The sequence below is a fragment of the Fukomys damarensis genome, unplaced genomic scaffold (genome assembly GCF_012274545.1).
Source record: "Fukomys damarensis isolate Sample0158 unplaced genomic scaffold, DMR_v1.0_HiC HiC_scaffold_17, whole genome shotgun sequence".
In the NCBI taxonomy this organism is placed as follows: Eukaryota; Metazoa; Chordata; class Mammalia; order Rodentia; family Bathyergidae; genus Fukomys; species Fukomys damarensis.
Window position 1 is genome coordinate 56,482,492 of NW_022900929.1, and position 23,993 is coordinate 56,506,484.

At 36.5% G+C, this 23,993-nt stretch overlaps 1 protein-coding gene across 1 annotated transcript in view; it reads left to right on the forward strand.

The window, feature by feature from the left end:
• Npas3 (neuronal PAS domain protein 3) overlaps positions 1 to 23,993 on the forward strand; it is a gene marked incomplete at its 5' end in the record, with an annotated part of 850,606 nt that overhangs the window by 761,911 nt on the left and 64,702 nt on the right. Inside the window, one exon of the mRNA XM_033765310.1 lies at positions 18,435 to 18,553. Coding sequence (XP_033621201.1) covers positions 18,435 to 18,553 — 119 coding nt within the window. The remainder of the gene's footprint in view (positions 1 to 18,434; positions 18,554 to 23,993) is intronic.

The following is a 23,993-nucleotide window of genomic DNA, read 5'->3' on the forward strand; positions in this document are numbered from 1 at the left end:
TGTTTCTTTCTGTACAACAGGACAATGAAATCTACTGCAGCAGAGATACAGAAGCTAAAATTTCTAAAACAATTATAGCGAATAAATTAGATTCAATTTGAGGGATGATATATAAACAACAGAGTGCATGGTCATAGATGATGGGTTCTCTTGAAAATAGGAAAAGTAGAAGTGCTTATCTCAAAGAATATTGTGACAATTAAATTAAATGTGTATGTAAATCACCTGGCATTAATCCTAATCCCTATACCTCAAAGCTGGTGGGCACAAAATAAAATAGCTGTTGAGAAAATCTAGCCAATTATCCAGTATCTATGGGTAAGATTATAGTGGGTTGTAAATTTTTGAATACTTGCTCTATTAATGGAGAAGATATACATATAAATGTTTTAAGTAAGTATACAAATATATGTCAAATCATGCTTTTTCAGTTTATTAGGTTGGAGAAAGCATAGGTGTTTGTCATATGTAGCCCAGAACACCAGCAGCTGGCTCAGAAACTCAAACCTGTACTGTAGTTATGAGAATAACATACCTATTGCTCACATTTTCTTCTCCCACACAATTTCCTCAGTGTTTCTAGGTTCGTGTTTTGTATAGTTTATTGTCACTTTATTTGGGTAATGTTTATGTATTTTTCTCATCCTTCTTAATCCTTTGTATTCATCTTTTCAGCTTCCTCCAGTTTCTTTCTTCCACCCTTTATCTTGCTTCCTCTTTACTTGTACTCCCTGTTTAATTCTCTCCACTCTTAAAACAAATGACTGTAAATTTCCTTAGCTTCTTATAAGCTGACTCATGATTTCTGAAATTTGTCAGCCTAGAAATCTTTTACCTAAAGTCATGTTAATGATAGTATGACCCAGTGTCAATGCACATATAAATTTTGATAGTAAAATAGTAATGTGTCTACGGGAAGATTTTTTTTCTAATTTAATTACACTCACATTGATATGGTATTTGTCACTTTCCCATCATTGGGACAAAATAACCAGCAGCTTAAATGAGGAGATGTTTCTTTTTGCTCACAGTCCAGCTCTGCAAACTAACTGACTTACACAGATTAGTTCATATATAAGGTCTGATTGAAAAAATAGCGAATGCTTACATTTTTAAAAATTTATTATAGACTTGCAAGCACAAGGACCCGAGTTCGATCCCCGGTACCAAAAAAAAAAAAAAAATTTATACTGAAAACTTCATTGCCATTAATCACTCTCAAAATACTCATTTTGAACTCACCACATTGTTCTTCCCACTTTATGAAGCAGTTCTAGAAGGTCTCTTTCGTGTCTTTACAAGTTTTTATCAAAAATACAGTTAATGCTGCTGCCGAGTGCCATCCTAAGAAAGGCAGACTTTTAAAAATACTATGATGTATCCTCATGCATCTGGCACTGTGTGACTTTTGGCTCTTCCCCAAAGTCAAAATGACCGTGAAAGGTAAACACTTTGAATTGATTTATGATGTTGAGGCGGTCATGATAATGCAACTAAAGAAACAAAAGAAAATTTCCAGAATGGCTTCCTAAAGTGGCAAGAAGTAAGGGATAAGTGTGTCTGAAGCAAGGGGGAATATTTTTAAATGTATTATTGTCACTGTGTCTTTTGCAGTAAGTTTTTAAATTTTAAACATTAGTTGAATATTTTGATCACATCATATATTCCACTGTAAATGGTTAAAGTGAGTAAAGTTCTGTAAATATATATATTGGTTACATGCTTTTCCAAACATTACTAAAACTTCATTACAGAGCAAATAAAATATCTATTTAAAGGAATAGTACAGAAGCAAAGTCTTAAGAAGATTAGAATAAAAGTTGAACCAACAAATCTGGTTTCCAAGTCCGTTCCCTATCACTAGCCTATACTATTCACCTTTCTGACGGACTACTCCCAAACAAGTGCTGAGCTAGTGGCATTATAGAAATAAATCTTCACATACAAAGACTGCCTTGCTCTTTGTCCTCAATGCTCTTTGATTTCTTCCATAGAAAGGCACAGTTTCTCCTCAAGGTGATGCTAAAACCTCCCTGTGAGAACCTCCTATTTGCCTGTGACAATTATCCAGGCACTATCTGCAGATCATTACAGAATTGGAATGTGCTTATAATAACAAGGTAATAAAGAGATGTCTAAATACATGTCTAAGAAGCAGAAAAGCTAGCCCAGAAATTATATCGGTTAAGGGGAGAGGGAATCCCATTGTCAAATATATAAATCCCCAAAAAGATAGTGCCAATAAAATTATTATTATAACTTATATGAAGAGACAAAGGCTTAGTTTTAAGTTCATTGCAAACTTTCCCTTCGGTATCGAATTATTCTCTAGAGCCTCTCAGGAGTACAAGCCTATAATTTTAATTATATCTTGGCATTCTCATAAAGCAAACAGCCTGCTCAGGTAGTATTTATTACCCGTTAGGAAGACTACTTATGAATATGCTTTACCAATCCCAACTGCGGTGATCTGCAATGGGCCTTTTCAAGGACAGACTAGGTGAGTTGGAACACACGGAAGAGAAAAGTTGCTCATTAAGAGAAGGTTTGTTATCCAGGAACGTATAATTAAGGTGACGCACTTAGCTTCTTTGACAGCCAACACTCGGGTAGTTGTTTGATTGCTGCGTGGGTCAGGGATCAGCTCCTGCTACAAGATGTAGCCACATTAGTGTGTTAGTGAACAGGTTAGAAAGTAAATTACAGCTGCCTTTCTCAAGCACATTACTGTCGGTCTTCATTGTTTTGTTTTTACTGTACATCAGCAGGACTGTGGCTTCTGAAGACTTTGTGTGACAGGTTAGGCATTTTATCCTTTGAGTAAACAGTAATCATGGTGTGAAGAAAGTGGGGCATTGGAGAATTTTCCCTATTCTTTGAGAATTCCACTCTTCCTTTTTAGTTTGCTCCAAGGGCTCATTGGGGATACATATATTAAGCCCTTTAAATAGTTCATAATAAATCTTTGTCTCAGGCTGATTCTGACAGTTTTTTAAAGAGTCTTTTAAGAGAGAATCCTCAATCATTTGTTAATCCATGGGGTGATCTTCAGACTTCAGGAAAAAAAAAATAACAGCCTGGGCTCTTGGGTAGTGAAAATACAATGGAGGAAAAAAGTATATAAATATGGAAAATCCCAAGAATTCACCTTACTGAGATGACATGTTCTGCATGTATCTAAATGCTTGCCTTCTTCCCCAACAAGCCAGAAAGAGTAGAAAATAATCATCAAAGTAGCAGATTTTTAATGATAGTTTTATGTTTGGGGACTATATAAAATATCTAGGAAAGACTATCCTTTTTGAAATAAACAAAAATTTTGATGGAAAGATAATATCTTCTTTGTCCTTTTCTACCCTGTAAGACCACCTCTTTCTTCCCTTAAATTCCTTACATATATACTGCTATTTTACCTGGTCAGGGAGAAAGAAATTTTACTTTTTAAGAAAGGATTGTATATTAGTTGTTAGTAACAATAGCTAAATATTGAAGAGCAAGACCTAGCGTTCTGAATAAAAGCCTTTGTATGGCCTTACCATGGATATATTTACATATTTTAACTTCAGCTTTAGACACGAGCTAGTTTGTCTAGTGTGTTAGATGTTCATAATTTAAATAACATGAATTTAGCATGCATGATTTTAACACACAAAAAAAATACACAACATGTATCAGAAGAGAGTAAAAGCAATATTACTTGTGGTGTACATAATTAACATTAGTAATCATTATAATACTTTTCATTAATTGTATAGTAAATTTAAAATATTTTAAAGTCTGTCTACAGAAGAAAAGTACACACCATCCCAAACGTTTATGCATAAATTACTGACCCTTTCAGGAAAAATTCTTTAGGTTTATTTAACTTTGCTTGTAAATGAAATGACTAAGAAAGAAACTAAAGAATCCAGATCATAGCTTTAAACAAAGTATGCAGATGAACATCATGACAGAGCCATTTTCTCTACATATATGGTAGGAAACCATGTCACTTCTAAAATGCAGCTGAGACTTAAATTAATGGGCTGTCCTCTGTGTTATCCAGCAATGGTATTATATTAGAAGTAAACTGTCTAAAAAAAAATACTAAGAACTCTGCTAATTAAATGCAAATGGATTTTGTTAGGGATAAATGCAATACTAAAACAGAGATGTGGGCGAAGGACAGCCTACTGTTACTGATGGATTCATTCTCAAGTAAGGTCAAATAATTGAAGACCCAGAGCAAGGGCAGCCATAAATACCTGGAGCCCCTGCAGTTGAGGGGATTAGACACAAAACAATTATGACAAATACAGTGGGAGCATTCAGCTCCCAGGCAACAGGGAATGTGCAATGCCAGTTTTAAAAATACTTATTTGGCATTATAGTATATACAATTTAGACCCAGGAGCCATCCAGTACAACACTGAAGTGCTGAAAGTAAAACCTATCAGCAGTGTCATTAGAAAGCTGTATTTGAAGGGATCACTCTGCCTCAGGAAGCAGGGAAGAGGGAGTGATAATTAATACCAACAGATTTACTTTGCTGCCCATTTTGAGAAAAGGCTGTTTTTTACCCTCTTTTTCTCATCACCATTAGCAATAGCCTTTCTCTTTCTTAATTAAAGAAAAAGAGGGTAATTGTACGGCAAGAATAACTGCAAGCTATGTAAATGGACTCGTTAGAACATGTTTTATCCCCACCACTTGGGAAGATTATGCATAGCCTTGAAGAAATACACAAGTGACCTAACATTGAGTTCAGATATGGAAATGCTGCCCACACATATATTAGCTGACGAAGATCATAAAGAAGCAACCCTGTCTTCCTCACGGTAAGACACGGCTACTTCTAACAGATTAGAAGACTGTTTTGGTATTAAGATGGAACAGTGGTCGTAGAAACTTATTGGGATCATGAGACAAAGGAAAACTTGTTTAATTAAAGATATCCAAAATAGATATTCATTAGCAAAATAACAGATATACATAATTGTTGGGTTATCCATTTCTGGCTTCTCTAAGTTATTACAAAGTATAAATATTGTTATCAAGAATATTATCCAATAAATAACCTCAGTTCTTTACTGATGGATTTAATATAGTACTTCTAACTGCAAATGCTTGAAAAATAACCATTTCAAGAAATGTTATAATATAGCCATAATGAAACCAAGTAATTCTCACTACTTAGTTTTCTATGTGGAAAAAATAAATTAGCTGGAGATACTGACTTGGGAAATATTTATGAAGATCTGCTAACCCACGCTCATCCTGATTACTAGAACATGTGCACTCACATGGGAAAATAAAAACTGGCCATTGTGCCAGATCTCATCCCTGAGGGGACAAGTTTGAAAAAGCCACAACATCATACCAAGTTTCACTTAAAATCTCAATTATTGGTTATTTTTCTAACACTCTGCAGTGAAAAATCTCTAGCTTTTCAGGTTTCTCTCCATTAAACAAGTGTATCTCAGGCCAATCTTCGAAACAACCTCATTCATTCTCCCTCTTGACCATATGACTGGGATGATTCAAAGCCCTTCCTCAGTGCAACATGAAATTCTTATTTTTCTAAGGAAAAGTGGCCAGATATAGGAAAAAAGAAAAAACAGTATGCCAGGAGTTCCTTTTGAAATTTATGTGCAATATAAGGATAACAATAGGGAAAAAAGGTCTTTTTCTGAAATTCAAATTAATGGGCTGTCCTCTGTGTTGTCCAACAACGATAATCAGAAGTAAACTGTGTCCTCTTCACCATCATTGAGACCTTCTACTACTCCCCAGGCCACTACTCTCAAAACCCTCTCCAGTGTCCCCATTCTGTTCTGAGTCAGTCCTTGGGAAAAAGAGAAGTAGCCATCATCCTCTCTTCCTTCTCCCACTTCTACACCACTTTCCTTAACATTTTCATTTTGAAACTTCCTCTCTAAAAAGTAGCATTGTCAGTCAACACTGACTTTCTTAGTGGTGCCAGTTCCTGATCTATGTAGCTCTCTCGACAGGCGGCAACCACACACCAGAGGGAGAATTTCCAGCATGATTACTACTCAATACACAGTTCCTTGACTAACAATATTCAAAAAAGAAAAAATATTATTCTTTGATTTACCTTTAGTCACCGATTGTGTAGATGATCGTACTTTAGCCTTAACTGGTAGTTCATTTTCAAGACTCCAAATATCTGTTCAAATAAAGATACAAAAAAATGACCTATAGATGACTCTATATAAAGTTTTAAAACATATGATCTGTGAGTATCATATACAGAATTAGAAGGCAAACACATAGGGAAATACTTACAAGAAATATGTCAAAGTTAATATCTTTAATAGATATAAGTATCTCATTCATATTGATAAGAAAAGCACTAAAATCTCAATTAGAAAATACAGAACATAAATATATGACTCATTTAAAAATTTAAATGGCCAATAAATATGTATTAAAACATAATTCAACCTCACTAGAAATAAAAATGCAAATTAAACATGTAAGATGCTTTTACATATTGCTTATCAGCAAGATCCCACAGAAGTATCTCTCTATCTTACTTATTTAATTTTTTTAACAAGGAAGAACACTTTTTTTCTTTTTTTTTGGTACCGGAGATTGAACTCAGGTCCTTGCGCTTGCAAGGCAGGCCACTGAACTGCTGAGCTAAATCCCCGGCCCCAAGAACACGTATTTTAAAATGGCAATCAATAAAAACATCAAGCATTGCTAATAGACAAGTGAACTAATGTAGCACAACTTTTCTGGAAATCAGTTTGTCTCAATATATTAAGATCTTTTTTTTTAAAAAAAAAAAAGGCTTATTCCTGTTGACCTAGTAATGCTCCCAGTCCACCCTAAGAAATGATTAAAAGGTGAAAAATTAACTTCAAAGAAATTCATCACCTGAAGGGAGGGCAGGGGAAGGGGAAAAAATAAGAACCAAGATTGATTATGTAAAGGTACAAATTTCCAAAAATGAATATCATTATATTGTATATATTAAATATACCAATAAAATTAATTTTTTAAAAAAGAAATTCGTTATCATACAATGGAATACTATATAGTCACAACAAATACTGTGTTTAAAAGCACTGCAGTGACATGGATAAAAGAATATACTTTAATGTTCTTTAAACACTTTCAAAGAGCTGGTTTGCAACAAAGGCCCCTAGAGTTCTAAACCCACTTTTTCCCTTCAACAGTGTCTAATAAAATGACAGCTGTTGTCATACAGTGAGGCACAACCTTTTTACCTAAAAAAAAAATTTGCAGATATAAATATGACCTCAAGTTTGAAATACAAAATACATAAATATGTAAACTGATGGTAAAAAGATGAACAAATAAATTAGCATTGATAGTGATTATAGTCGAGTAATGAGGTAGTGGAAATATTTGTATTTTTTAACTTAAACTTCGTTTTAAATTTTTTCTATGAACACAGGAAAATGTATACTTATCAGCTTTTTAAAAAGCAATAAATCACATTCTCAGAAATCCCTCTCTAAATAGCCCCTATGGGCTATTTCCCCTTTGTTACCACCCACCTGTCCTGCTGTCTTCCTGGTACCCAATTCATGGACTGATTTTCTTTCATTCCCGCTGTACTAGCTCTCATCTCCAGAACAATCTCGCTGTCCTAAATGTTTCCAATAAAAACCACAAAACCATTGTTATTAGCCAAAAAGTTAACACTTTCAAATTGAAGGCATGCAGTTTCTAGCTACTATGCCATCTTAATACTTGTTTCCTGTCAACCTCAGTGGATTTTCCAAATAGATTATTGCATAGCTTTTCTTTCCACTCTGAAATGTCCTCCTTCTTCCACTTCCTTTATCTCAGCAAACAACCTTTACTTCATTGAAATTAAGTTGAACACTATTTCCATCATACTTTTGTCACTCGCTCTCCATTCTTTCTCTTTCTTCCTCTCATCCTCTTTTTTCTTTCATTTCTGACACCTTCCTCTCTGTTAATGATTAAATATCCTTTAGGGTTTAAATTTTTCAGTTAACATTACCAATTTAGACAACACTAAGCTCTTGACTGCTCAGTCAATAAGCACGCTCAGATTTCTTTATTTCACCACCACAGTTCACCAAAGAGAAGTGTATCCTTTATTTATTCAATCCTTATCCCACTTTTCTATGGAAGCCACTCTCTCTAAAGATCCCCAAAGAATTTGAAACACCAATGCATACATCTGGGAAGCACTGGACGTGCTACATTATCACATCCGTTAACTTGCCCCTTGGTTTCCTACGTGTTGAGTCATGTACTAAAGACAAATGATTTATTTGAACTTTAGACAAAAGTTCAAAAAGTAACATTTCTAGAATTTCTTGGTTACTAGCACATCTCTGTCCATGTAATAGTTTTCTGAAAATCTCTTTACTATCTGCAGTCATAAAATTACAATATGAACCATGAACACAGATGTACACAATACATTCACCCAGATATCCGCTTGACTTGGCCTCCTCTGAGATGCCATTTGATCAGAGAGACTCCTGTGATTACTCTACCATGCACCCCATCCCTCTCTAGCTTCTCACTGTGCATTGCTGTTCTTTATAACATTAATCACTACTAAAATGACTGTATTTATTTTTATGCCCTCCCTCAAAATATAAGCACAGATACAAATGTAATTACACGGATACATCATTGTAGTTAGTAAGCATACTGAATTTAAGTAACTGAATAAAGAATAAGTGAGACATACTAAAACATTTTATGTGTGCTTACATGTGTTTAAAACACTAATATTGTCATTTAGGGATAGGTCCCGAGTAAGAGCAAGAAGTTCCACAGACAGACAGAAGATCAACCTTTAAAAAATTAAAAGGTTCACCCTCAATCCATATGCCTAACCATGGAAAGTGGTTCTCTGCTTATCAATGATTTGATTCACTGGCTGATTTTTCACCCTGTGCTATATACATTTTTCATCACATGGTATTGCTGCAGTTAGTAACAGAGCTTTAAAGCAAGAAAAAGGCAGAGTACATATGTGTATGTCTGCAACTGCTTCTGCAACTAGACTTGTCTATATAACCCTGTTTTAAAATATCGTATGGGGACAACATCTGTGCCTGCAATGACGTTTTGGCCAGAATGCTAAGGAAACAAACATGGCAGTTCAACTGGATACTGGCAACTGGTGACCACCTCGTGGATAGGCCACATGGAAGATTCATGTATATAAAATAGTATATTAAAATAAACTTACAGAAGCAAAGAGCAATCATTGCAACCATAATTTTTTCTTCCTCTTTGGGATTCTAATTTTAAAAGCATTAAAGGAGACAGCTGCTCATGCTGTGATATGCGCTAAACAGCCTGAAGGATGGAAAAAAATATATTTGTAGCTCATAATAACTATTGACCTTTCTGATATACAATGTTCTCTGTGTTAGCTATTCGGTTCTATCAACAGTGAAGATTGAACATGACTTTTTAATAGAAAACATGGGGTTTTGAGCTGCCTTCACAAAGGTGTTTATGTATTATTTTGTATTGTACTACAAAGACTAAGTCTGGATGCCCTTTGTCTGACATCATGTTTGTCGTTTTCAAAAAAAAAGGAAAAGAAAAGGAAAGAAGAAAGGAAAAGAAACAGAAAAGGGAAAAGGCCTCAATGTTCAGTATGTTTTATATGAAGAATTGGCTCCTAACCACTTTATAGTCGTGATAAAAGCATTGCCACACTCGATCCCTTGCACAATATTGGTAATGGAATCCATGCTGCATCCCAGGAGGACATGTTATATTTTTGTTTCAGAATAGATCCCTCAAGTGGCAGCATTTATAGGGAGCTTCCAATTTAAAATACTCCGTGCAGTATTCATGTGCACATCCTTTGGCGTGCACAGCCTGTTGTCGAACGGGTCATATTGAATATCATGTACTTTCAAAGGCGATCTTTACAATACACAGTTTTCCCCCTTGAACTTTCCTGTTGCTTAGTAGTTGTGTACAGAAACACCCACTGGTAGCAGCTTGACTCTGACACTGTGTATATTTCCCCAGAGTGGTATCATCCAAACACCAACTGCAGAACAGCATGCAGCCACCGAATGCTCTCCTCTCCCTCAGGGGACAGCCTCACCAAGAAGTCACCCCTGCCAGGCACAGAAAACCTGAAAGACAACCTTGTGTATTATGATTCAAGGAAGGCCAAATAATGCCAGGGAGTTTATCCTGACAGGTGGCAAGGGTTGGCAGACTAGTACTTGTTTTTCTTTTTTTTTTTTTTTCAGATTATTTTTAATTTACTTTGAAAGAAATTTAATATATCATTATTGAGCCACAGTTACTTTCACAGCTATGCTCAAGAATTTCAGTTAATGATTCACGAGTTTCTAAACAAAGCTGAAGACTCTTAACTGGGTGGGAACAAGAATTAGGCCTAATGAGATTTAAATAAATCAGGCTTTTTTGTCCCTTTCCAAAGCAAGCACTGAGTGACAGAGTTTGACTGCAGAGCCGGAGTGTAATGGCTGTAACTGTATTGTCTGAGAAGGATGGGACCACTGTGCCCAGAGAAAAGGGAAAGTACTACCTCACCACAGTGGCCACAGAAGCCACTCTCATATACTAAGGGCTATTTACCCTCTTCAGAGTTGCCCTGGCACATGGTAGAAGATAGGCTAGTGGGAGGAAAACCAACTTTCAAAGGACAAAGAATAAAGCATTCTCTAATTCTGGGGGAAATCAGGCCAAGCTCTTTTTAACTACCAGACCCACTGGCCACGACTCTCAAAAGAACACTGCAAAAAACACTTCCTTGGAGATGAATATGAGGAGAGGACAAAATGATCCCCTCCCTTCAAAAAACAAAATTCTTGGGACAATATATTGTTTGGTATGAGGGAGTATCAGGAATAAAGTGAATAATTCTTCTTAAAAGAAAGTATCTGGGTGTCACTTTATTTCAACACATATAACTGAATTCCTGTTAATATAAAATGCACTCCTAGGCCCTTGGGGAGGATGAGGAAGGCTAGAGTAGAACAAGAAATAGACACCACAAAAGATAAACATGGCATCATTCCTGCCTTTCAATATCTTGAAATGCATAATTTGCAAGAGTGCAACCAACTGTGCCATCTATAAGATGCATTTCAAAACCAAGCAAACAAACAAACAATTAAGCCCTTGAAAGTACAGACCCTGCCTGTGAAAATCAGTGTTGTATGTGATTTTCCCTAGGCACGCCAGGTAATGACCCAGGGAGCCAAGCATTTCTGCTCACTATCCCACCGGTTTCATCCATGTACATGGCTGTTACACATCAAAACAAAGCTGTGATTTTTCCACAAAGAAGCTTTATGTGAATGCTAGTCAACTCGTTTGTGTAACAAATTACCCCCAAATTCTGACATCATTAAAAAAAGCAAAGAGATCTTAGTGTCTGCTAGTTTCTACTACTCAGGAATTGAGAAGCAGCTTTGCTGGGGACTATCATGACGAGGCTGCAATCAAGATGGCAGCCGGGGCCTGGGATTTAGCTCAGTGGTTCCACTGCCTGCCTTGCAAGCACAAGGTCCCAAGTTCAATGCCCGGTACCAAAAAAATAAAAAAATAAAAAAATAAAAAAAAATGGCAACCAGAGCATGGTCATCTTAATACTTTCTGGGAGCAGTGGATACTTCTAAGTTCACTAATGTGACCATTAATAGGAAGCCTCAGTTCCTCATTACACTGGCCTCTCCGTTAGGCGACTTGAGTGTTCTCACAGCATGGCAGGTGGTTTCTATAAGAGTGAATGACCTGAGAGTCCTGCTACATAAATACAGTGAATCATGCTAGGCATTCTAGGGCATCAAAGTTAGACTTGTATTAGGAGCTGCCTTCAAATGTCTAGCACAAGATTGAATGAAATAAGTATGTAAATAACTGTAAAATTCAGTATCATCATCATCATGACCTTTGGAGTCAGATAAATATTTATCATATTCCTGCCTTGCCACCTACTGACTGGGAGATCTTGGGAAACATAATGACTCTTTGTATATGATATCAAATATTTAGTATTTGTATTACCAAATATGAGCTAGGTTATGCTGTAGTAAAAATACAATCCCCAGATTAAAACAGATTTATTTCTATGAGGGTTGGCAGGGGATCCTGCTTTTTCTAAGGCTTGGGCTGATGGAGAAGCCACGGTTAAAAACAGTCACTGTGTCAGAGAAAAGTGATATATCATGACTGCCTCTTGAAAATCCTACCTGGAAATATCATTTGACTTTTGCTCCTATTTCATGGGCTAAATCAAGACACATTAACATCCCTCTTTTAGTTTAGCTTGAAAATGTCCCCCACAAGTCTCATGTGTTTGGAAAGTAATTGGATTATGATGAGTTCGCAGCTGACTGTGCTATTTGGAGGTGAGGCCTGCTCACAAGAGGTTAGTCACTGAGGGTATGACCCAACAGAGTGTATTCTTGTCGTTAGCTCCTCCTCTCTCTCTGTTCCTGCCGCTATGACTTGAGTAGCTTTCCTCTGATAGGCCTTTCCACCATGTTGTTTCTGCCTTGAAATCAACTGACTATGGACTGAACCCACTGAAATTGTGAGACAAATAAGCCTCTCCTCCTTTAAATTGCAGGTGTAGGACATTTTGTGCAGCAATAGGAAATCTGACTAAAAATACCCCAACTCCAAGTGACTATGAAGTACCATCTCCTCGAGTGGAAAACAAAAAGTCTTAAGAAATAAAACTACTCATCAAATTTCAATGGACACATACTCATTTGGAAGTCCTACAGTACATCAGTTTCTGTTAGCTAACAACATACACCAGTGAAACCATTTTGCCTCATCAAGATAATTGCAAAATGAAACATCACTGACCTTGTCTTGTAAAAGTCATTTCTGATGTTTGTACTTTCGTTTGTCCTGTGTGTACAGAATATCTGAAAAGAAAGTTTTGAAAAGATCAGTTTAGTCAGTGAAATAGGAACAGGAGTGAACATTTGGTCCTTCATATTCACTAGTTTTACATCTTCAGATTCAACCAATTGCTAATGAAATATATTCAGAAAGTTACATCTCTATGAATATGTACAGACTTTTTTCCTCATTATTAAACAATATAGTATAAAAACTTTATGTAGCATTTATATTGCATTGGTAAGTAATCTAGAGATGATTTAAAGTATAAGGAAAATATAGAGTATACTGTGTCATTTTATAAAAAGGACTTGGGTATCCACAGTTTTGGGGGGTTTGGGGGTCCTAGAACCAATACCCCACAGATGTCAAGGGATGACTACGTTTAACTTCATATCTTAAGGTCTTAACCACACTCCACTTCTCCTTTAAAATTAAAAACACTGTTAACGAGAATGTTTCTTAAAACAACTTTTTTCTTTGTCTCTCCTGCACACATTCAGGATTGGTGGCAGTTAGAGATTTCTGATGCTAGTATTGCACTGAAAACATTTGGAGTATGCTAGAGAAAAAGGCCCTCTTTATGCTTTGGCCTCATGTACTTACAGAAACCCTAGAGAGAATAGTGAACCTGTTCAGCATGGATGTAGCACTAGTTTCAGCCCAATAAGAACTAGAATGGTTTAGCCTTCCCTTCCTTCCTACACATCCCTAATGATAAGGACAGCAACAGCCACACCACCAGTTACGGAATCATGAACAGTTAAGGAGTAACAGAGATAGGATTTTACATGATGGTGGCACTTAAATGAATAAAACTTTCTTAATGTTTTTGGATTTTTATTATAAACACTCATTACTTTTATAAAATGCTGGGTTTCAATGCATATATTGTGATCATATCAACCCCCTCTTACTTTCCCTTATACCACCTCCCTGTCCTTCTTATTTTCCTCCTCTTGTGTAATAATAGTCTCCCTTCTACTTTCATGTCCTCTCTTTTTGGACTCCAGTAGGGAGAAAATGCAGTATTTTTCTTTCTAAGTCTGGCTTACTTTGCTTAACATGATGGTCTCCAGATCCACCCATTTTCCTGAAAATGAAAAAAATCTGTTCTTTCGGCTGAATAATATTTATTGTGTATAATACCACATTTTCCTTATCCATTCATCTGTGGGTACCCGGGCTGGTTCCATTGTCTTGGCTACTGTGAATGGTGCCACAATGATCATGGGCATGCAGGTATGTAAGAGTTTGCTGACTTTAATTTCTTACGGTATATACCAATAAGTGGTATAGCTGGATCAAACTGGAACTCTATTTTTGGTTTTTGAGGAACTTCCATACTGATTTCTGTAATGGCTGTACTAATTTACAGCACAGCAGCAGTGCAAAAGGGTTCCTTTTACCTGTGTCTTTGCCCACATTGTATTTTGTATTCTAGATGTTAGGTTTTTTTAAAATTCTTTATATACTGTATTCTAGATTTTATTCTTCTGGGAAGAGTAGCTGGCAAAGATTTTCTTTTTGCCATAAATTGTTTCATAAATTTTACAAAATATACAAAAACTGACATTTCAAGAACTGAGTTAATTTAGATTAATTAAACAGTTAAATCCCTTGTGTGTCAAAAAAAGTGTGTCAACAAAAAGAATACTACATATTTCTTTATTTAGGTTTTTTACTGGGGAGGACCTTGTTTTTGTTCTTCAGCCTCTAGTTCATAATTCAGAAGTAGAAACTGGGCATGACTGAGCTTTGACCACTAGTCCAGCTTTTCCGCAATGTCTCCTGGGTCTCAGACAGCAGGTGGAACTCCTCTGAATCCCAGGTTTCTTATCAAAGCATGAGACAACCTTGGCTGCCCTTTAAAAGTTGACAGGAAAGTGTTTCATATCTAGTAGCCATTCTAAAGTGACATTTCAACATAAGTAGTACTATTGTCTGTAGAGAGCATGGGTCCTAAGCAGACTTTTCTCATGCCCGTTCCCCCTTCACTTCTTCCGCACGTTCCTTCTGTTTTCAGCACCATAGGCCTGTCAACCACCATTACGATGCTGCCTTGGCTGTCCCTCCCCCAGACTCTTCATCACGATGGGTCTCTCACCTGAGACAATCAGGACACATCTCTTCTGAAACTGCTTCTGTGGCCTGTCACATGCAGAGAGTACACCTTCTCACATGAGAGACACTATTACCACGGTTGGAAAAACCAAGTGTATGTCGTAGCCCCTGAGGAAGCATGGCTGTGGTGTGTGGGCAGTGAATTCGTTTGTTACATGATCCTTTGAAAGGACAACCTGGCATGTTACTTCTGCTCCTTTCTTCTATGAAGTCCTTTCCTCTATGAACTATGAAGTCATAAGGAAGTAAATTAATTAGAAATCATCAGAAATCAAGCTCCTTTCCACATTGCCCAGTTTCCTTCTCACAGGCTTCTCATACCCTCTCCTCTTGAAATAAAGTTTGAAGACCAGTTTAGATTTTTAAATTTCAGCTTCAATGGGGCAAAGCCTGACATCAGCATTCCTCTCTGACCAGCCGTCCCTATGTAATTAACACAACCCTGCATGTTTCGGCAGTTCCTGTTGTCACAGTGGCAGGGTGATGTACTCCTGCCGCAGCTGGGGCATAATGCAGTGTGAGGCTTCACAGCTCCCAAGAAGCTTGTGTCTTCACCTAGTTGGAAGAATCTGTGCTGTGGTCTCTCCTTCAGGTGTGCTGAGTTTGACTGTGCAATTCCCACATCGAAACAGAAATGATTGGTCACAACACCTGCATTACCCTCCTTTCTACAGTTAGGTGTTTCCTTTCTTTCTGGGTTAGGGTATCCAGGACCCCAGCCCTAAAACATATTTCACTTCTCTGGGAAGTTTCATTTTTCCTTAGCTATTGCAAACACGATCTTGCTGAACAGAGCTGAATTTTTAAGACTGGATTTGTGGTGTGGATTCTGATGGCTTCACGTTAGTTCAAGTCTCTGAGGACTAGTGCCAATAAATGTGAAAGGGACAACAATAGATAGGCATACTTTTCCATTTCCACCAGGATGAAAAAAAGTGCTATAAATTAAGTCTAACCTTAAATGTATAATCTGTCCTTGGGAAGAAAAAAAGGATATAGCATCTTCAAGCTCTCGGCATCCCTTACGAGAAAAAATTGGTTCTAAGGGTCTCTGATCTTGTGTTTTAGTAAAATAGAACTGCACGGCTGACTGACAGTTCTGATCTAAAGCATTTACGTTTAAGTTTTGATCTCTCTGCTTTTGATTAAAACTAATGAGCTCATTTAATTCAAAATGGGAATCTCTGATAAGAGAAATAAGGTTGATGTGATTGGATTAGAGGGGCAAATTAAACTCTTAGAGCAGAAGTTTGTGCTTATATAGTGTATTAAAAAGCTGTTGGCATATTATGGCGTGTTAGATGATGAGAAAAATTTCATAGTAATTCATATTTAATCAGAAGAAATGAAAGTACTAAATATAACATGGCTCTGCTTTTCCCTCGAGTGATAAAAAGCTGTACATTTAAAATGACATCAGATCCATGCTCTCTAAAACAAAACAAAAAAAAAAAAAGAAAGAAAGGAAAACCTTAAGAGAGACATATAAGAAGGGGACATTTGTCAGTTGTTCCATCAACCCAGGATAAAAATGCTGTAAATAGAGGAAAATATAGTCTTAAGAATGGTACAAGATAAGCCCTAGGCCATAAATAGCAGTTTCTGTTATTAGAGTAGACTTCATTCTTCTTTTATCTGAGCATTAAGTTTAATATGAGAAATAGAGATGACTTACCTTTAGAAATATATGAATTACATTTCATAATTCAAAATTTCAGCTTGTTTTACCCATTTATATCTATTTTAATAGCTATTTTCACATATACATTCTTAAGGAAAACAGACAAGCTCTCTAAAACAAAAAAAAAAAAAAAAAAGAAAGAAAGGAAAACCTTAAGAGAGACATATAAGAAGGGGACATTTGTCAGTTGTTCCATCAACCCAGGATAAAAATGCTGTAAATAGAGGAAAATATAGTCTTAAGAATGGTACAAGATAAGCCCTAGGCCATAAATAGCAGTTTCTGTTATTAGAGTAGACTTCATTCTTCTTTTATCTGAGCATTAAGTTTAATATGAGAAATAGAGATGACTTACCTTTAGAAATATATGAATTACATTTCATAATTCAAAATTTCAGCTTGTTTTACCCATTTATATCTATTTTAATAGCTATTTTCACATATACATTCTTAAATCTCTTTATTATGCGTATTTCGTTACCTCCGCTCCAGAGAGAATTACTGAGTATAGGACTTGTGAAACAAGTCCTAATTGGTTTTGTCCATTTTTTTTTTAACTTTTGAATAAGAAGATTTTTCATATGTAAGAGTAAAACTAGAGTATTTACTAATCTTGAAGCCCCCAAATTAATCTCTTTGCAGGAAGACCTAATTTATAAAATACCTTAGAAATTTGTTCTTAAAGAAAATAGACTTATTAAAGTTTTGGTAAATAGGGAAGTGAGGAGGGGATAAAGGGAGGGCAGGGACAAGGGGAAAAAATGAGAACCAAGACCTGTCATGTAAAGGTACAAGATCCTAATGATGAATGTAACTGTACTGTATACCTAAAAGTACCAATAAACTCAATTAAAAAAAAAAAAGAAAATAGACTTATGTCAGGCTTTGTCCTGTTTGCATAAGTGTTCTTATATTAGCAAGATTGCAAAGTAATTCAGTTTCATATAAGTCAAAACACTCTACTGCATCTAAAAACATATAAAAGAGAAAGGTAACTATTTTAAGAAGGGGAATTTATTTTCTCATATCACAAGCAGAAAAGTGTGGGGGGAAAGACTATTTCCTATTTGGGAAGGGCTGGGGCAAGATGCCATAGAGACAGGAATGGTAAGTTGAAATCATAAGTACTTTTCATTTCTTTCCATCTGTGCATACCGTCCCCATTCCTTTATCTGGAGGCAATTGAGAAGACCTCATACATTTTGTACCCCACAATGTAAAAATCCAACTCAGGAGGTTGGAGACATTCATCAAGACAGAGCTACCAAATCTTGCAAATTTTGTGGTTTCTGGAACTCCCCAGTAGGGACATGATAGAAAGGCTTGGAAAGGAGAACAAAAAACAGTTCCCTACCCTTCATCAGAAGCATGCCTCTGCCTGTATCTCGGTCTATGACATAAATCTTTGGGGAACCTCCTTTTTGCCAAAAGTATTCTCCAGGTATACTAGCCAAGCCTTAAAATGAGTTTCAGTTACCTACGTACTGTTAGACTCTACTAAAGTTGCTGCTGCAAGAGACCTGAAAAACTCACTAACCACTGGAAAGAAGTTACTTTAGATATATTAATTTTTCTTTTTTATTTTCTGCAAATTAAACATTTTCGAAATGAGGTAGACTGATTACTGTGCTCTTAGCACCCATCCATGATTTATCTTTAGTGAACTCGAGGATTGCACCTGAGCAGTAGCTAAGAGGAGCTGTGTAAAGATCAAAATTACATGTGTATGTATTTTTGTATTCCTCAGTGGAGTCAACCAGCCCCAGTCTGCTAACCACTGACAACACTCTTGAGCGTTCCTTTTTCATCCGAATGAAATCTACTCTGACCAAACGAGGTGTGCACATCAAATCATCAGGATATAAGGTAAGCCGGGTTCTTGGAGGGGAAACATTTCTTTCTCAGCCAATAGTAGGTAATTTGCATTGAGTTATTTAGTTGCATTTGGGTCCATATAATTAACACATGTGACCTTGAGCAACTCATTAGGTCCTACTCATCTTCCTGTCTGAAGGTAGGTGTCTTTCTGCCTCCTTATCATTTTAGACATTGCAGGTGCTCTAATGCCCCAAGGTCATGTCTTTTCTTAAATCACTGGTTAGTAATACACCAAGTGCTTCAGTACCTGCTAGAAATTCACTCTGTATGAAAAAGTGAGCCAAATGTACATCAGTCCTTAAAGTGAGTATTCTAGAACTGCTACTTATGAGAGCTCCACTTTTCTTTTCTCACTTCTACTTCTAAATTTTCCCTTTCTTTACGAGAAAGATTATCCAATTTAATAACATGATGGCCATATAGACTTACACATGTAGATACAAAAAGTGTTGGATTTTAGAAACACTAATTTTGAAGTTAAAATTATTGAACACTCAGTCATACTTTAGTATACACAGAATACTCAGTGTGCAAAGTATATGCTCTTCATGAGCAAAGTCTAAAGTCTGGAATTAAACTACATTATTATTATTATAAAAGAATAAAAAATTTTCTAATCTCAAGAAATTCCAACTTTCAGTTACTATAGCAACATAAATTAAGATCTACAAATTTATGAAATGCCTTTGGCAACCTGAATCTTATCAGTGTTACAGCACACTAACCAATTTCTTAAACAATATGTATTGTATGTAGGAAGGCAAACTGTAACAGAATGAACCAGCAAGGTGGCCAGCAGAATCTCTCCCAGTTTTAGATTTTAGAATTTCTGACAACTCAGTTCTTTAGTGTGACTATAGCATTGTCAGGAGTGATCATCAAGCCTTAAAACTTTTATGTAAGACATCAGGAGACTAGCAGTTATATAAAGTCAGAGAAGGGCACCTTCTCTGACATTAATTCTTCAGGAAAAAAAAAAGAAAAAAGAAAGGAAGGAGGTGGGAAGTCAGACCCTTCCAAAGACGACCTTTAGTGCCGCTGTCCTACAAGCTGAAAGGCATGTGATGCACAACCTTGACCTTTTTCAGTTGTAAAGCTCTAAAGAGGTGACTGGGAAGCTCTGCCTTCAGTAGCTTCACCCTTCTGAGTCTTGTTGCAAAACATTGTACTGTATTTGGGGAAAGAAAAACCTTTTAGCCTAAGATCTTACAACCATGTTGTATTTCCCTAACTTGCTAAACGTTGTGCATTTATTAAATGTTAACTGCATAGCATCAGCAAGTTTGGAATTTTATAACAGACTACAGATGTCAAAACTGTTATTATTTCAATGCTAGAAAGAGGCATTCTTTACATTCCAGAGTTTAAGAGCCATGAGGTTTCCTTTCAGTTCTTACTTTTCTGTCTCAGCATCTTTCTTCACCTTTTCTGGCTTTTATTGTCTTATCTGGGTATATCCCTGGTATAAGAGTGACATATTGTTTGAAAAAGCAACCATTAGCATAACTCAATATCACTAGAAAATTTAATTTTTATTCTTTCATACTGCAAACTAGGGATTACAAAGCTTTGCAGATTATTGGATCTGCAAATAAAATGCATGTATAGGTAAGAAGAAATGGAGAAAAAGAGTTTCAGTCTAGGCAAGAGACCAAGTTATCTTGTGGTGCTGTTTGATTTGCCATACAGGCACCTTTGTAAAGCTATTTTTACTGCCTGACCTTAAGTTAGACAAGTGGATGTTTTATACCAATAGATCATTCATTCATTCAAAAAAGGTTTATTGAGTTCCTACCATGGAACCTGTTCTATATCCTAAAAGCCCAGCACTGAGCAATAAAAAAATGCTTTCATGATGCTTACTTCTAGCAGCAGGAGAGGGACTATAACAAGTAAATAAAGAAGGTAATTTCAGAGAGTATTGAATATCAAACCAACAACAGCTAACATCAAATATCCCTGTGGTATACTGGGCCTGATATAGTTTACTTGTTCTAGCTTTCACAATAATCCTACAGGAAAATGTTGTTTTCATTTTACAGATAAAGGAACTAAGGCTGAGAGTTTCAGTAGAACACATAGTATCACATACTGAGCTAGCAGAACTTGAGCTTGGGGAGTCTGGCTCCACACCCCATGAAGTTAACTACCATGCTACACTATTAAGTAGAGTGAAGTTATCTGAGAGGGTGATCTACGGGAGCTGTGGAGAGCGCTTTAGAGAGGAGGATCACAGAAAGTGATTCTATGAGGAGGTGACATCATTTCTGAGCGGTGAATAAAAAGGGACTATCACAGAACACATGGAAGAAAAATGTTTGTGAAGCAACGTGCACTTAGGACTAAAGATACCTTGCTACAAAAGGGGCCTTTGAGAAACAAAATTGTTTCAAAGTAAAATCTTGAACAAACAGGATTGGAAAAAATTTAGAAGCTATTCCAGATCCTATCAAACAATGTTGTATTAATGAGCCCATACTCCTGACATACCTTGTCAGTCAGTATTTCTCAAGAGGCCATGAGAGACTTTACCCATTGCCTTATTCCCCTCCCCAGAACTACTACCTGAAAGAGTTGTTTCATCTGCTGCCCCCAGCTGAATGAATCATCTCACAGACCCAGCAGCCATTCCACCTTTCTTGCTCTGTGGTGAACATCCCTCATTATGGAAAATCTGATGAGAACCCAAGGCATGACACAGCTGAATAATATCCCTGTCTATCTGCTCATTTTTAGTACATAAATCTAGCAGCTTATAAAACACTCCAGTAAAACTGATAATCACCCACCACTGCACAATAAACACAAATAAAAAGAAACTGCAATGATAATTTCTCTATACTCTCGATATCCCCTTTAATTTATTACCATTGTATGCATCTTTCCTTTCCCTTAGTTACAGATCTAAGATGTTAAAGCTTGTTTTGTGCAGGTCACTATTTCTTTCCATTTTTTCTGGGACCTTGGAACATGGGCTTTTCTTATTTTCTCAGTGTCTTTTATCTGGTGTCCTCACTGACAGTAATTACAGATTAAACCCTGACAGGCACTGTGCTGAATACTTTATTCTCTTTTCCAGATCCATAAGTCATTATTTAAAAACCTCCTCTCTGCAATCTATTATCATGCCCATGTTGTAGATAGAAAAACTGAGGCTTTAAGTAGTTGAAATGCTTTCTCCTATTTATACAGCTCTTAAGTAGCTACTGAGAAGCCAAAATTGATTACAGGCAATTAGGCCCCAGAGTTTCCCCCTTTTATCCCCTCTGCGCAATTGCTTAAAGTCCAAAGAAGGACTCAGGATGAGATGAACATATGAAAAGTTAATTTAAACTGTTAAAAGAAAGAAAACCTTCTTACGTAAGTCATTAGCGTGCATCTTTAGCGCCCTGCTGCACTAATGCATCAATACTTGATGATTTCAGTGTCCCCAAGGCGTTATGGAGATTTACATTGCTTTCCAGGACTCTTGTGTCTGTTTGTGATACAGGCTAAGCATCCCTAATCCAAAAATCCAAAATTCCCCAAAGTCTGAAACTTCTGAGCGCTAATTTAACACTGCAAGTAGAAAATTCCACACCTGACCTCATGTGACAGGTTATAGTGAAAAAACACAGACCCACTAAAAGCATTGCATCAAACATCCTTGGCTATGTGTGTAAGGTACATATGAAACTTAAATGAATTCCATATTTAAACTTGAGTTGCATCTCCCAGATATCTCATTATATATGTGCAGATATTCTAAAATCTGAAAACATACAAAATACAAGCATTTCAGGTAAGGGACACTCAATGTATATCTCATAACCAAGAATTCTAGCCACGGAGGTGCCAGTCTCCATCTGCTAAGTCAAGCAGAGAATGTAATATAAATTGTTGTGGCTTAGTTTGCCACACCCCAGTCCTCAGGAAAGTTGCCCTCTCTAATGAAGTTTCCCAACTATGAGCTGACATTCAGCTGTTTCTGTCTTCGTTTCCTTTGAAATCCACAGCAGTATGTTATCTGGTCCAGCCACTTTTTATGCCGGAGGGGCTTCCCTGTTGTTTAGGTCTCATTGTTGGTCACATATCTTTGCCTAACACAGCTCTCATTTAAATTGCCTTGTGTCAGTATTCTGCCTTCTTGATTAGGTCTCTGTCTAGGAGAGCTTTCTAGGTATAGCACATGCGGTAAAAGGAGATATATAATCAGGGAAATTATAGAAGTAAAGACTGATTGGGTCGCCTCTTTAGCTCCTGTCTTTAGAGGCTAGTTTCCTTTGGCATGGGACTGTCAGTTTTCTAATCTACTCTTAAATGCCCACCAGCACCACCGTCGTTTCTGGAGTATTTATCACTATATATTGCAATGTCCTAAATGAAATGACATAGTAAAACTGTCTAGGCTGGAAAACAACAAAGAAAGAAAAAACTTTCTGTCCCATTTTATATGATGCTGAGAATATTTCTGAACTCTTCAGAGGTGATATCTGCAAATACAAAGAGTGACGTATATTAACAGATGTGACATATGCTAACAGATTACTGAACAAGGGTGTGGAAATTCAGAATTAGTAAAAGTAAAAACCCCTCATCTGGGATGACTTGAGTATAGATTTGCTGGTAGCTAAATGTCCAACTAAATGACTTCTGAAATCCAACCTAGTCTCCCTATAAGAATCATAAAGAAAAAATACTGTAATTGATAGATTCACTGATTTGTTAGGATATCTGATAAACCTCAGTACCTATAGCTGGGCTGGGGAATTAGCTCAGTGGTGCCACAAATGCCTTGAAAGTGCAAGGTCCTGAGTTTGATACCCTGTACCAAAAAATAAAATAAGAAAACCTATAGCTAAATGTACACGTTGTACATGAAATAACAAAAGCATAAATTAGAGGGTGTGAGCTAGCTGGAGAAATTTCTGTTGCCTTGTCTAACTAAACACAAACAGTTGTCCTTTAAATTAGAAGCTTCTCTTGTTCATTTTTTAAAGTTCATACTAGTACCTGATCCAGGGAGTAAGGTGCGTGCAGAATTTTTAACAGTGATTTGTTTAAATTTGATGTTATAGATCTATTTAAAGATTTGATAAAATCCATAGATCCTCTCCTAAAGTAAATTTGTTTTGTATCTGTAGGTCCTTAAATCCTTTAAGTTTATCAATTGATCTCAGTTTGCAAAATCGTATTTAATATGAGAATATCTTTGGTAATTTTTAACACCTTAGCACATCTTACAGAATATATTTCATCAATATTACAATAACTCTTTCCTTCCTTTTCATTTTTTCCTTGAATTTATTCATATGTGTTTATGACAAAATGCAACAACTCCTAGACAACAGAAGAACAAAACTCAGATTTACATGCTTTTTTTTTTTTCCTGGTACTTGGGACCTTGCTCTTGGGAGGCAGGTGGTAGGCACCACGGAGCTAAATCCCC